We start from the raw sequence: 14,886 nt of genomic DNA, 5'->3' as shown, positions 1-14,886 counted from the left end.
TTGATCGAAGTTTTTCAAGATATTAAGGGTAGATGATAGGGTAGATAGAGAGAAACTATTTCCACTGGTTGGCAAGTCTAGGACAAGGGGACATAACCTAAAAATTAGAGCCAGGACTTTCAGGAGTGAAGTTAGGAATCACTTCTACATGCGAAGGGTGGTAGACGTTTGGAACACTCTTTCCCAAACGACAGTTGATGCTAGCTCAATTGTTAATTTTAAATCGGAGATTGATAGATTTTTGTTAACCAATGGTATTAAGGGATATGGGGCTAAAGCAGGTACATGGAGTTAGGTCACAGATCAGCCATGATCTCACTGAATGGTGGAACAGGCTCGAGGGGCTACACTGTCTACTCCTGTTCCTATAACTGTCCAGTGACGATGGTGAACAGTGAACCAGGCAATATTGGCACTGCTACAATACTCATCCAGAATTCTCCCAGCAATACATCAGGGAGGGAACCTACTTTTGCTTGTAAATTATCCTTCTCTCCCATACATCTCTTTTTTGATGTTTGGGGGGGGGGGGGGGGGGGGGGAGGGGGGGTTGGGGAGGAGAAGGAGGGGGCATCGTGCTCCAGGTGTGGTATTAAATATTAAAATAGCTTCATAACATTTTTAGAAAGATGAATTTTTGCATCGTATTTAATTATAGGGACTTGCCAAATTTTATTACTTTCTTCCAGTATAGAATGTAATTCTCCTCCATGGAATGTTAAAACATCAAACAGATTTTAGATGTAACATACCTGCAGAAGGCAGTGTGTTGTCATAGCATGATAGCACGCTCTGTAACTTTTTGTGGTTGGTTTATTGGCCAAACAATATCCCCACTTTTTGACCATATGGAATCTTTTTGCATGCCATATGTGAGTCTCCAGCCAAATGTTTTTTCTTTGTCTTCGGTTAAATTCCAGTAGCAAGTTCCCATGTCGTCGACGGGCTTTGCGAGACTTGCTTTTTGATTGCTCTTTTTTCAGATGGGCAATCTTTTCTACCTGTAGGAAAGGTCTGGTCAGTAAGTTGCTCAATCAGGGCTTTCACAAAGCATTTTCAAATCGTTCTTTCGAGCAGCTACACTGACCACAACAGCACACAAAAATGACAAACCATAATTATCTGCATCAATACTCGAATAAAGTTTGTCTAATTCAGCACAGGACAACATTCTCACTGCACTTCCGCTTATAAAATGTATAATCAATCAAATAGATTATAATCAAAAGCTAGAGTTTTAAAAAAATATTTTAAAAAAGAAAATTTGTTCTGCACCCTGAAACAATCAAGACTAGACCTAATTAAAAAGGTCTGGGGTTGCGAATCTTTGGAATTCTCTACCCCAGAGCACTAGTGGATGCTGAGTCGTTGAATATTTTCAAGGTTGAGATAAATAGATTTTTGGACTCTAGGGGAATCAAGGGATATGGGGGATCAGGCGGGAAAGTGGAGTTGAGGCCGAAGATCGGCCATGATCTTATTGAATGGCGGAGCAGGCTCGAAGGGCCATATGGCCGACTCCTGCTCCTATTTCTTATGTTCTTAAAATCTACTCAACATTAATCAGAATGAGAATCTACCAATGACTATTTCATGCACAAGATGAAATGTAGCAGCAAGGCCATCAGCATGTAGAAGCTATGCCGAGTATTGAATGCCAGAAGAGCACGGTGAACATTAACCATTTACATTAGCAATTGCTAAAAAATAATATAGCTGTGCTACTCAATGATAAATTAGCTGCTCCAACAAGGGAGCCCAGTCTTATTTATTCGCCTTCAGCGTAAAGGATATGTAACTACAACCTGGATTTTTATTTACATTCCCAAAGATAAGGGAGGTCTTCCTTCCATAAAAACCCATAATGCCCCATTCATAACATCTAATCAATAATTGAATGACTCCAGAGTTTTTGCCTCTATTACTCTACCAATCACTTTGATTGATTCACTTGTAATAGCTTTACCTCTTTCTTTGCAATTTCTCGCAGTCTTCGTGGAAGACGTTTAATATTGTGACTCATCGCTCTTCTGCGCATCTGTGGTGGTAGGGACTGAAGAAACTGAGAACTAGATTTGTGCGTGACTGCTTTTAACATGGCATTGATTTCGGCAGCACGGGCTTGAGCAAAATTTGTTGCTGCAATATGAAAAACAAATGTTAAGATATGGATTTTGACCCTATTTAGTGTTAAAATTTTAAGACGACAAAAGTTTCCTTTTTCCAACTTTTATCCCCTTCGCGTTTTCTCTGATTTCCTCCCCTTTACACCTTTTCTTCTGAAGGTGGTCACTTCAATACTGTGCAACCCTTGGACAATACATGTCACCAAGTTATTTGCCGTTAAAGACATCATCCACACAGATGCACTCTCAGGTGCGGGTATATTGACAAATTTTCCTAGCCCACAGATGTCAAGTCTAATTCCAGAACTCACTTTATAGCCTTGATTCATAACTCAACACAATTGAAAATTGTAGAAGAAAAACTGAAGGAGGTAAGAAATTCCACTATATAGAGATTCTACAAACATACAAAAAGGTAGGGGAAAAGAGACCAGTAGCTAGTCCATTGGGCCTGTCCCATCCCGGCATGGTGTAACTTCCGTCCCTGCCCACTCAGTCAAGCAATTTCCTTGGAGAGAAAAATTCTCAGGCTAATTTAGGATAACATTCAGAGAACTTCCTCTCTGACCCAAACACCGGTCCCTGCAGGACTTCACTAGTAACTTGTCCCCACATGGAACTACTACCATTAATAACTACCTTCGGTCTATGCGAATCAACTAGTTCCTTATCCAACCCAAAATCTGCCCACCACTCCCACAAGGCTCTTCCTTGCTTAGTAGCCTTTTGTGCAGCATTTTGAAAGGCTAGATGCACAATGTCAACCTAGCTTCCAACATTCACCAACTTTGTAACTTCCTCAAAAATCTCAACCGAGTTGGAGAGACAGGACCTTTTTCAGAAGCCATGTTGAGATTCCCATTGCACAGTGCATAACTAATGATCCCTTCGAGCAACCTACCTGTAGCTGAAGTCAAACTAAGCCTTATGTTTTTCCTGGTGCTGACTTATTGTCCTTTTAAATATTGGTACCATAAATATCTTCCCATAGCCCATGGCAACAATCCCAGAGTCAAGCAAGCTATTGGCTTGGATAGCACAGCCCCCAAATTTAAAAAAAAAATTTGTTCATGGGATGTGGGCGTCGCTGGCAAGGCCGGCTTTTATTGCCCATCCCTAATTGCCCTCGAGAAGGTGATGGTGAGCCGCCTTCTTGAACCGCTGCAGTCCGTGTGGTGAAGGTTCTCCCGCAGTGCTGTTAGGAAGGGAGTTCCAGGATTTTGACCCAGCGACGATGAAGGAACGAAGATATATTTCCAAGTCGGGATAGTGTGTGTGACTTGGAGGGGAACGTGCAGGTGGTGTTGTTCCCATGTGCCTGCTGCCCTTGTCCTTCTAGGTGGTAGAGGTCGAGGGTTTGGGAGATGCTGTCGAAGAAGCCTTGGCGAGTTGCTGCAGTGCATCTTGCGGATGGTACACACTGCAGCCACAGTGCACTGGTGGTGAAGGGTGTGAATGTTTAGGGTGGTGAATAGGGTTGCTGCTTTGATCTGGATGGTGTCAAGCTTCTTGAGTGTTGTTGGAGCTGCACTCATCCAGGCAAGTGGTGAGTATTCCATCACACTCCTGACTTGTGCCTTGTAGATGGTGGAAAGGCTTTGGGGAGTCAGGAGGTGAGTCACTCGCTGCAGAATATCCAGCCTCTGACCTGCTTTTGGAGCCACAGTATTAAATGGCTGGTCCAATTAAGTTTTTGGTCAATGGTGACCCCCAGGATGTTGATGGTGGGGGTTTCGGCTATGGTAATGCCATCGAATGTCAAGGGGAGGTGGTTAGACTCTCTCTTGTTGGAGATGGTCATTGCCTGACACTTGTCTGTCGCGAATGTTACTTGCCACTTATCAGTCCAAGCCTGGATGTTGTCCAGGTCTTGCTGCATGCAGGCACGGACTGCTTCATTATCTGAGGGGTTACGAATGGAACTGAACTTACTAGGGCTCCTTGGTGCCACACTCGGTCAAATGCTGCCTTGATGTCAAGGGCAGTCCCGCTCACCTCACCTCTGGAATTCAGCTCTTTTGTCCATGTTTGGACCAAGGCTGTAATGAGGTCTGGAGCAGAGTGGTCCTAGCAATTCTCTGTGCACCCTAGGGAGAATGCCCTCCTGATCTGTTTTAAGATCAATGGTATAGCAAGGATTATATCCGTATCTACCTGAACACTTTCAATTGTAGAATAAATCCTATGTTATATTATTGGTAACCCATAGTCTCCACTACTGAAGACTGATAAAGTAACCATTTAAAATCCACCCGAAGCTGCCCTGTGGAATCCTTCAATGGCCCTTTAACCCCTAACTCCTAACATAGCTGAGAAAAGTCTTGTTATTACTACCACACCTATCCATTATCCTCTTTACTAGTGTATTTTTGGCTGTTCTTAAAGTAGCTATTGTTGTCCTCAGCTGAACTGGATACCTATCTGTGTTCTCCTGGGAGTTATTTTCCTTAAACCTGTAAAAAATTTAGTCTAATTTGTAATTGGACATGACCAGTTAGCTCATTTGTTTTTGTTTTACCATGTGCCCTTTTGAATGCTAGGGACATATATGGGTGAGGGGTGGGGGGGAAATAAAGAGGTAGAGGGAGAGAAGAAGTGTTGGTGTGGGGTAAGCTTGATGGACCAGCTGATCTTTGTGTGCCCACCAATTTTGTATGTTCCTTCTGCGCAAGGATGGTTTTGAAGAATTCAATTTTTCCTCAGTGTTGCTATTATCCCTGCTTCCCAATCTTTCTGGGAAAGAATGAGCTACAGTAACAGACTATGCAAGTGAGTCTTGATTGCAACATAGTAAGGAAGTGAGGATGCAAGGAGGTAGAGCATGCAGCTCCTAAGCAGCATGTTTGCTTAGGAGAACAAGTGGAAGGTTCAGAGAAGTACAGATCTGAGTAGAGGGTGAAAATGAGATACCTTTAGAGAGGAGAATGGGTTTCACCCACCAGTTATTTAAAAAAAAAACTTTTCTGTTCAGAAGTGCTAAACAAACATTAGAAAAACCTCCCAGGCATGGGAGCAATATTTAATTCATGGACAGAGTTGGGCTTTACTTAAAAATTGTTGAAGGGAAAATGTTGTTAGGTACAAAACGGTAAACCAAACTTTTTGAAGGCTACTTCAGCAACAATGGAGAGGTGGCAATTCCACTAGAGATCAAAGGAGCTTGCGAGTCCTAGAATGTCAATAGCTGAAGAAAAACTACAGTGGAAGAAATTAAAGACAAGGGGTGATAGCTGCTGGTTAGACTTATGAGAAACGTGAAAAATCAAAAAGGGAAAAAAAATCTAATGAACTTGCTCCTCAGCACCTGCTGGGATGTTTGGTATAATTTGATCATTCCCAACCTTGGAATTTCTGTCAATTAAAGTTAATGGATGGAGGGGAAAATAAACTATCTCAATTTGGCAATACGCATTCCAGGTTATTAGGGATGGGCAATAAATGCTGGCTTTGCCAATGACGTCCACATCCCATGAATGAACAAAAAAAGGTGTGCACCAAGGAATAGCGCATCAGAATTTTTACCCCAATTTCATCATTGCCCCAATAGAAGGACAGGAAGGAGACCAATATATAGCGATTCAGGCATTACTCAGAGGAAAATGAAGGTTATGTGCGGTGAGGGCGTATGAACGGAGGAAACTGCCAAATAACGTGAGGATCCAACAATTAACTAACTACGGTTGCTGACCACAACTGACATTTATAATTCAGGGGTCAATTTATTTGACAGAATGCAAGTCGCCCGTTGAAGGTCATAACCCTATTCATTGTTCAACACCATTACAAGACACCCAGTTTACACAGCAGCATCAAATAAAACAGTCAGCCAGTACGAGAGCTTTAGAACCAGACATTTAAAAACTTTTGTTCCAATAATAAATAAATAATAAAGTACTGTCCACTGCAGAATGCTTACCAGTTATAATTTTGGGAATTTCTTGTGAATGGCTACGATAACTTCCTCTTGAGCTTCCTCTGTATCCTCTGAAACCTCCTCTATGTGGACCCCTCTGCCGATCACTATAACAGGCTGCCTGGTGACTGGGTCCCACCTGCTGCTGTTGAACACGGTCACCATTAACACCTGAATTTCAAAAGAAAAGGCTAAGAATGATTGAATTCTCATAGAAGTTTAAAAAAAAGGGACCACTAGGCCAACAAGCCTGTATCTTTTTGACAGATCTCTATCCCAACTACCTGCCTTCACACAATACCTCACAATCCCTTCTTTCTCCAAAAACACACCTGATAGATACTACTTGATACTATCTGCTTCAAGGCCTTCCCTGGTAACATTCTAGAACTCTATTATCCTTTGGCTAAAAGGAAGGCAGACAGAACGCATGAACAATTAAACAATAGATATGAATGCCAAGTCTCCCGCTTATAACAGGTAAATCGCGTTAACGCCAGCACTGTTTCGGCCGTGAAGTGGACCAGCGGCATTTAAATGAGGCCTGGCGGTTAAAATAGCCAAAGGCCTCCTGTTGCCGCCGGCAGGTGGGATATTAACTTATCAAAGCAGTTTCCTGCTGGAAACTCACTCCGAGTTAAAATCCACCCCCAAAAGTTTCCTCCCATCTCAAAAGGGCAGAAATTTTAAAATCCTCTCAGCAGATTCAGACACAACAGGCTTACCTACTGGTAGGGAGCAGCAGGATTACATTTGCCAGTATGCAGTCCCTAATCCCTGGAGCCACCTCCCAAGCCCACAGCCAGGGCTTACTGGGGATACCAGAGAAACAGCTGAATTCATTCCCAGTAGCAACCTATCCTCCCCTATCCCTCTCCTCAGGAGGGCCCCTCAAGGTTTAGAGCCACCCCAGCTCAACTGGTTACACTCTTCTTCAGAAAAAACTGCCAGCTTGGATGCCCCTGAACACCTTCAACCATAGAGAAGCACCAGAAGTAGCCAGGCCCAAAATACCACCAGCTCCCAAAGGAAACAGGGCATGCAGTCCGAAACATGACGGGTGTTGTTTAGAGTGGTACCATTACAGACAAGCGGTCCCCAAATGTGATCATAGTGGTGAGCCCCAGGGCTTCCAAATCCAATAGATCCTGAAGCCCCAAGGAACCAGGCAGCACGCACAACACCACTAGCCAACCACCGTCAACAACCCATGCAGTTCCAAGAAAGGTGGCAAGGACAGAATCAGACTGGAAAGTAACGCCAACCGATGAAATCCTTCTCACGGAATTCCTGAAGGACAGTGAGAACTTTAGAACGTTCGTTAGCAAGCAAATGAAAAATTAATAGTGCAAATCCCTGGTGGGACACTGTAGAAATGAACTTGAGACTCCTGTTTGTGAAAATTAAATATCATAAGAATCCCAACTATGCAGATAATGTACCTGTGCGAGTGGGACAAGAAACATCCACTAAATTGGACAACTTCAACAACAGGGGGAGATGTAATTTTGCATCTTTGGTACCTCTGAAGGCCTTGAGAAAGACAGACCAATCATATTCATCCAGAATAGCCTCAAATCCTTCCTGAACCCGATTACTAAAGTAAACCTGATATTGGTCAGAGCTCATGCCCTCAGCCCCAAATCACCAAGGAGTTTTGTGGTCTGTGTACAAAAATTTCAAACCTTAGAAGTCAGAACAGCAAGAGTCAAAGAAGTGCTGAACCTCCAGGCACACATTAATCTTTGCAGACTTCTGAGCTCGAGGAGGTCAAGCTCACTCTGCAAGACAGGTATCGCTAACATGACGTAACCTGTCAAGCTCAAAATACTGAGCGATGACACCTAAACCCTTCTTACCAGCCCAGAGACAGCCAGACTACCTACAGAACAGGGACACCCAGGCTTCCCATCCACCCCATTCTTCCATTCCCTTGAACATGACAACATCAGCTGCTGAGGGAGGATGAGGCGTATGCAAACACCCACCGAGAACCACAGGAAGCCCTACCACACATCAACCAAAGGCACCGTCATACTGCAGACAACAGAACATACACGCAGAGGATGCTTGTGTCGCTGGAATACAGCCTCACCATAGAACCCATGGCAAGGTAGGGAAGCTGAAGCCTCCCAATCCATTTCTCTGCCCAGTGTGCTCTCATAAGCCCTGGCAAGAGAACAAAAGCACCCATTGTCAAGCTAACATAATAAATCTAGAAAGAGGCCCAAGTTCGACTGAAGATTCCACCAGGTTAGTGAGCCCTCTCCCCACTGTGGCACTACAAAAGGAATTCCAGAGGCGCTGATTATGAGTGGAATCCAAGCCTGGCATGAGAAAGGTATTGCTAGGCTGGGTCAGCTTCTCTGCAAGAGGAAGATCTTGGCCCACTAGCAGCTGACAGGCAAATACGCTGCAAACTCCAGCAAGAATTGGCCTCCTTAGAGCTACACATCCTGAACCCAAAAGCTAGAGCTGGTTATGAGCAATGAAATAGATCAGATAGATGAGCTGAATGTGGGCGACAACCTTGCAAGTAGTGACCAGAGTGTAATAAAATTTAAGATTCAACTAAAAAGGGGAGAAGGCTAGAATACTAGATTGAATTAAGGCAGATTTTAGAAAGATGAAGAGTGAGCTAGCTGAGGTGGAAGGAGAAATTGGCACATAGGACTGTTTTAAAAAGAGATTGTAAATGTACAGAATAAGCATATCCATTAAAAAAGGAAACTACTAGTACTTTTGAGATGCCATGAATAAATAAAGAGGTTAGAAACCAATTAAAATTGAAGAGGCTTATGAAGCACTATAATAATAATGAAAAAGCTAAAGGAGAATGAGAAAATAAAAAAAGGTCAAGAGTGGGATTTGGAACACTAAGAGGGAGCATGAGAAAAAAAAAATCACAAAACATCAAAAGGAACAGTAAACTATTTTACAAGTATATCAGAAAAAGAGAATTGTTGAAAGCAATCAATATATACGTATATCAATTATTTGGATATAGGCCTAGAGGAAGGGGTGGCAAAATTTGCAGGCAATACCAAAATAGGAAGTACAATTAATTCTCTAGAAGAGCAAAGAAAGCTGCAAAGGAATATTAATAAGTTGGGGTAATGGGCTAAAAAGTGACAGGCAAGTGTAAGGTGATATATTTTGGTAAAAATAACAGCAGTAAATATACTCTGAACAGAAGTAGGTTCAGTGCTGTGGAAGAGCAGAGGGATTTGGGGGTACAAGTTCACAGGGCATTAAAGGCAGCCCCCTCAGGTTGATTATGCTTAAAAAAAGCTAATGGAACACCGTTTTATCACAAGAGGTATAGAATATAAAAGCCAAGAGATAATGATCCTACACAAAACCTTAAGACCTGTTAAGAGTACTGTGTGCAGTATTGGGCTCCACACTATAGGAAGTTTAGAGAGAGTACAATAGATTCAATAGGATGCTGCCTAATGAGAAAATATTTGAAAAATTGGGTCTTTTTTTGTTAGAAGAATGTAAATTATGGGGTGATATGAACAAAGTGTTTAAAATTATGAAAGGATGGGACAGGGTGCATAGAAGTAGCCTGTTTCCAGTAGTTGAGGAGTCTAGAATGTCAACATTCAAAATTAGATAAGACAGGTGGATGAAGGAAAAGGGGATGAAGGGATAGAGGAACAGGGTAGGTAAATGTGATTAGGACGATTTACTCCCATGAAGGGTAAATGCTGACATGGAGTGCTTGGACCGAATCGCCTGTTTCATGTTGTAACTTCCATGCATCACTCTGAAACCGCCACAGAAAGTCTAAACAGAGCCTGGGAGCGAGATCTAGTCCATCAAATAACATGGAGGACAATTGGGAACAAATCCTCAACTGCCATTTGCAAGTTGAGCGACAGCCAATGCAAACTGGACATAACAGTCTAAATCAGATTGCACCTCTCCCAGTCAGATAAATGTTGGAGAGAATGCAGCCAGTTACTGTACATCTTCTGGTTCTGCTTCAGATCCAAACATTCGGAACACCAATCCAGGAGGCCACAAATGTCATGACCAAGATGCAGATATCCTCAGATCCTATTCCATCTGCTGTGCTTGTCTCCAAGGATACAAGAACCACCTGAGATTCACAAACGAGTGCAACTCTTACTGTTAGCAGCAAATGATTCACCCTCTCACCCTTATCACACACCCGAGATGTACATGATACACGGCCTCATAGAACTGGGAAAATATTAAATAATCTGCACACTACCTGGTGGCCCACACAAGCCTCCTCTTACCAACAGGTGCAGAGTGTGGAAGGACAATGTCAAATCAAAAATGGAAGCACAGTCACCCTCTCTCCCAGATGCACAAGAACACTGACAATCCAACAACACATCCAAAATAGCCCATGTGCTCCCCTGACTGAGTTCTCCACTGCGATGGCTGGCTGAGCCTGGGAGGCATGCAAGACCAATGTACAAATCGGCACAACTATGTTATTGATGTACCTTTCTGTACATGCCATAAGAAAATGTACCATAATACTATGTAAACCACCATACAAACTTTCTCTTCAAAGAATGCTTATACCTTAACTATTAATAGCTAAATGTTTGACTGCTTTCCTGTTTGAATTTGTAATGACTGGTTCCATGAAATGAAGTTTTCACTATTTAAAAAAAATGGGTTAGTGATTTTGCAGGAATTAAATTTATATGGCTCCTTTCAAGTAAAACCATTCTAAGGGGGAGGGAAGAGTAAACAACAGGCAAGATATGGAGAGAGTTATAGAGGGTCAATATAGGCATGGTCAGAAAGGTAGGTTAGAGGAGGTTTTTGAAGGTTGGGATATGTATAGCAAGTCAGAGCAGTTTGAGAAGAGAATTCCAGAATGCAGGAGCGTAATGGCTCAAGGCTCTGCCACCAGTGGTGGAACGGAGGGAGGAAGAGGGGCACAGTGGTCCAAACTCAAAAGAAGACAGCTTGAATTACGATGTATGGCTGGACAAGGTTGCAGCAGAGGGTGGAGCAAAGCCAAAAGGATCTATAGATCTCAAATACTTTACCAACACGAATGGATCAATACTTTTATTTTTCACCCATAAACCAGGTACATGCTGCTCAAAACTTCAGACTATACAAACATTTTGTACCTTCACGATGACATGTAAACCACCCGTCATGTGGAATATCTGTCTGTGATTCAGATCGCCCCATTCCAGATCTGCCGGCCCCTGTATCAGATGAGGAAAAGGTGATATTGCTGGGCTGGTTTCTCATCTTCTTGGCATATTTCTTTTCTTTTCGATTGATTCCAGACATGGCTTTACAACAAAAAAAATTAATTAATATACTTTCACCACAAAATTTACACATGAAATATACACAATGAACAAGCTGCTGTACTATAATTAAATATACACAATACACAAGCTGCTGTACTATAATTAAAACAAGGATGCATTTATTAGAGAAAATATTTTTCTATATGTCCATGCCACTGGAAGATACATTTCTAAAAGACTGCTATACCTGTGGGCAAATGTTCTTTAGGGAAGGAAACCTATTGTCCTTAGCCGGTCTGCCCTGTGTGACTGGTCCTACACTAACGTGGTCAACTCTTAAATGCTCTCTGAAGCGGCCTAGCAAGGAACTCAGTTGTTACCAGAGACTGTGGTGGTTTAGGAAGGCAGCCCACCACCACCTTCTCAAGGCAACTAGAGATGGACAATAAAGCCAGCCTTGCCAGTGACATCCACATCCCAAGAATTAAAAAAATCTGAAACACAGATAAATATACACACAGTAATAACTTTGTTCATTATACAAAAATTAAGCATTGCACATAACAAAATAATTAGGGGTGTAATTTAATTAGAATTTACTGACTGCTTAATCAAAAAAGTATGAAAATAATATCCAGTATCAAAACATTTCTATAAATTTAAAAATGATACTTCAGGTATTTATTGTATAACGTTTGCAAGCCAACAAAGAGAGGGGCATTCAGCGTCTTTAAGAGGAACAAACTTCTAAACGTAATGCGGAGTTTTAAAAAAAAGTTGAAAGAACATTTAATGAAATTATCCAATAAGGTGGAACAGCATGGAATAACAACATGGCTCTCTGCCTTTGCTTCATACAGCTGGCAGTGAAATACATCCAATCTTACACACAAGAAAATCTCTGCAGTATTCTGTTCTATTCTAAAAGCTAAACAAGGACTTTATGTAGAGGACTTAATTCTTTAATGTGATACTTAAAAATGTCAACTCAGGCAAACATTGGTGAATACTCAGCAATCCGGGGTTGGAAAGACTGGGAAACAAGATAAATTGAAGAGCTTTTTTCATTAGTAGTTTGTAGACTTCACTGCAATAATTTAAACCATTAAATTGTTGGAAATTGTCGTCAGGGAGTGGGAAAGTTGGTGGGTTTGCATTCATGCTGCAGAGAGCAACGCCAACTCTGTCTGTATATATAAGATATGGTGCTGGTGCTGGAGAGACAGAAGTGGTAAACATACCAGGCTGGACAATAGATTGCTCCCACTCACCTCTGAGCAAGGGATGAAGTCATTTCACTTCACTCTTTCACAGAGCTTCCCTAGTTATTGCAGAAGTTACCAAAACAAAGTTTTTTTTAAAAAAACCTTTTCCTTAACAACCTGCATACAAGGCATTGTTACTTGTACACTATATGCAATTATTTCAGAAAAGTTCTATCTATAACTCCAATAATTTCTTCAGTGGTTCAGAACTTCTGCAATGGTAAATGAAGCTGCTTCACTCCCTGTACAAAGGGGAGTGGAATCATTTAAGCTCATCAGCATGGCAGTGCCTATGTTTTTGCCACCTTTTCTGCCCCAATGTGTGTCAAATATCTTGCAAGGCAATCAGCATGCTTTAAAGAGCATCGAGTTACATTGGGTCTACAGCACAGAAACAGGCCATGCTGGCATTTATGCTCCACAGGAGCCTCCTCCCTCCATTATTCATCTAACCCTTTCAGCATACCCTTCTATTCCTTTCTCCCTCATGGGCTTATCTACCTTCCCTTTAAATGCATCTATGCTATTCACCTCAACTACTCCTTGTGGTAGCAAGTTCCACACTCTTTGGGTAAAGAAGTTTCACCTGAATTCCCTGTTGGATTTATTAGTGACTAACATATTTATGACCTCTAGTTTTGGACTCCCCCCACAAGTGAAAACATTTTCTCTATGTCTACCCTATTAAACCCTTTCGTTATCTTAAAGGCCTCCATCAGGTCACCCCTTAAGTCTTCTCTTTTCGAGAGAAAAAAGGCCCAGCCTGTTCAGTCTTTCCTGATAAGTATATCCTCCCAGTTCTGGTTTCATCCTTGTGAATTTTTTTCCACCTTCTCCAACGCCTCTATCTTTTAGCAGAGGGGCTGGAAGATCTGAAACTGTTCTCCGACATAAATGGACTAAAAGGCTGAGTGCAGTACGGATGCTTCCTTGCAATACTGAGAGAAATTATTTAGCTCAACTCCATTCATTAATGGTAGCATAAGTATGGAACAACATCATTTTGACCCATTTAGCATATACAATTACAAGCCAGATAAATCCTGTCTTATCTTTCCATCTGCAACTCCACCCAATGATCTCCTTTGCTGCATTGTATCACTGCAGAGATCCCAACAGCACTTCATTTTTTTTCCTAGCTGGCCTGCATCCTTGATCAATTTAATTTTGCATTTGTTTAAGGCTCAAAAAATAAGATGCTTCAAGACAAAGTACTGGCTGTGGCTTTGAAGAGAAATGTTCCATGTGTGCACAATATGCATCGAAGGATAAATATTTAAACAGTAGCAGCAAGGGAAGAGCATCTCTGAAATTGGATTGTAAAAAGGGCCCATTTCTACTCTCAGGGAGGAAGAAAATGCACACATTTTTATTGTTGGCAGACAACACAAGTTAGCACAACCTGCAAAATGGAAGTGATTGAAGAGGAAAGACTTGCATTTATACAGCGCCTTTCACGACCTTAGGTCATCCCTTTTTACAGCCAATGAAATACTTTTGAAGTGTAGTCACTGTTGTAATATAGGAAATGCAGCAACCAATTTGCACACAGCAAGGTCTCACAAACAGCACTGTGATAATGACCAGATAACCTGTTTTAATGATCTTGGTTGAAGGATAAATACCGGCCAGGACACCAGGGAGAGCTCCGCCTGCTCTTCTTTGAATAATGCCATGTGATCTTTTACCGATAAAGCAGACGGGGCCTCGGTTCAACATCCCATCCGAAAGGCGATTGAGCAACAGAATAGTTACCAAGCACTTTTTGTTAAAGGCTCTAAACTTTAGTCGTATCTCACATTTTAGCCCCAACTATGCACCTAACCACACTCAGGCCTGGACTTGCATCCCTTATATTCTCTCCTCTTCGAGGTCAACTCCCCCCCCCCTCTCTCTTTTAAAAAGGGACATCAGGTGAAGGTCGGATTTGTCTGTGATGCCTTCCAAAGGAAAACTACTCACCAATACTCACTCATTAAGATGACATGTGAATAGTGGGCACTTGGGCAAGGTGAGAAGATCATGGGGAGATGGGGGGGGGGGGGGGGAGGGGAGGGGGGGGGAGGGGAGGGGGGGGGAGGGGAGGGGGGGAGAGGGGAGGGGGGGAGGAGAGGGAGGGGAGGGAGAGGAATTTCTTGTAGACCCAAGTTTCAACTTTCCAGTTGCCTGAAACAACAACATTTACAAAAACATACGCACAGGGAGGAGACGGTGTCCGAGTCGGACTCTGGGAGAGACCTCCACCCTCAGCGTTAGCGGCGCCGTTCCGTAGCCAAATTGCGCATGCGCTAACTCCATGCACCGCGGAATTGCGCGTGCGC

At 42.4% G+C, this 14,886-nt stretch overlaps 1 protein-coding gene across 1 annotated transcript in view; it reads right to left on the bottom strand.

Annotated features, from left to right (window-relative positions):
- The window catches only part of pop1 (POP1 homolog, ribonuclease P/MRP subunit), a 51,205-nt gene extending 36,377 nt beyond the window's left edge, over positions 1–14,828 (bottom strand). Inside the window, exons 1-5 of the mRNA XM_067978094.1 lie at positions 14,765–14,828; positions 11,169–11,339; positions 6,043–6,210; positions 1,967–2,139; positions 753–1,001 (exon numbers count right to left, since the gene is read on the bottom strand). Of these exons, the coding sequence (XP_067834195.1) occupies positions 753–1,001; positions 1,967–2,139; positions 6,043–6,210; positions 11,169–11,337 (759 nt within the window). The 5' untranslated portion in view covers positions 11,338–11,339; positions 14,765–14,828. The remainder of the gene's footprint in view (positions 1–752; positions 1,002–1,966; positions 2,140–6,042; positions 6,211–11,168; positions 11,340–14,764) is intronic.
- Positions 14,829–14,886: the final 58 nt, after the last annotated feature.

The sequence above is a fragment of the Heptranchias perlo genome, chromosome 3, assembly GCF_035084215.1.
Source record: "Heptranchias perlo isolate sHepPer1 chromosome 3, sHepPer1.hap1, whole genome shotgun sequence".
In the NCBI taxonomy this organism is placed as follows: Eukaryota; Metazoa; Chordata; class Chondrichthyes; order Hexanchiformes; family Hexanchidae; genus Heptranchias; species Heptranchias perlo.
The sequence above is the reverse complement of the archived record's forward strand: the minus strand, read 5'-3'. Positions and strand labels throughout refer to the sequence as shown.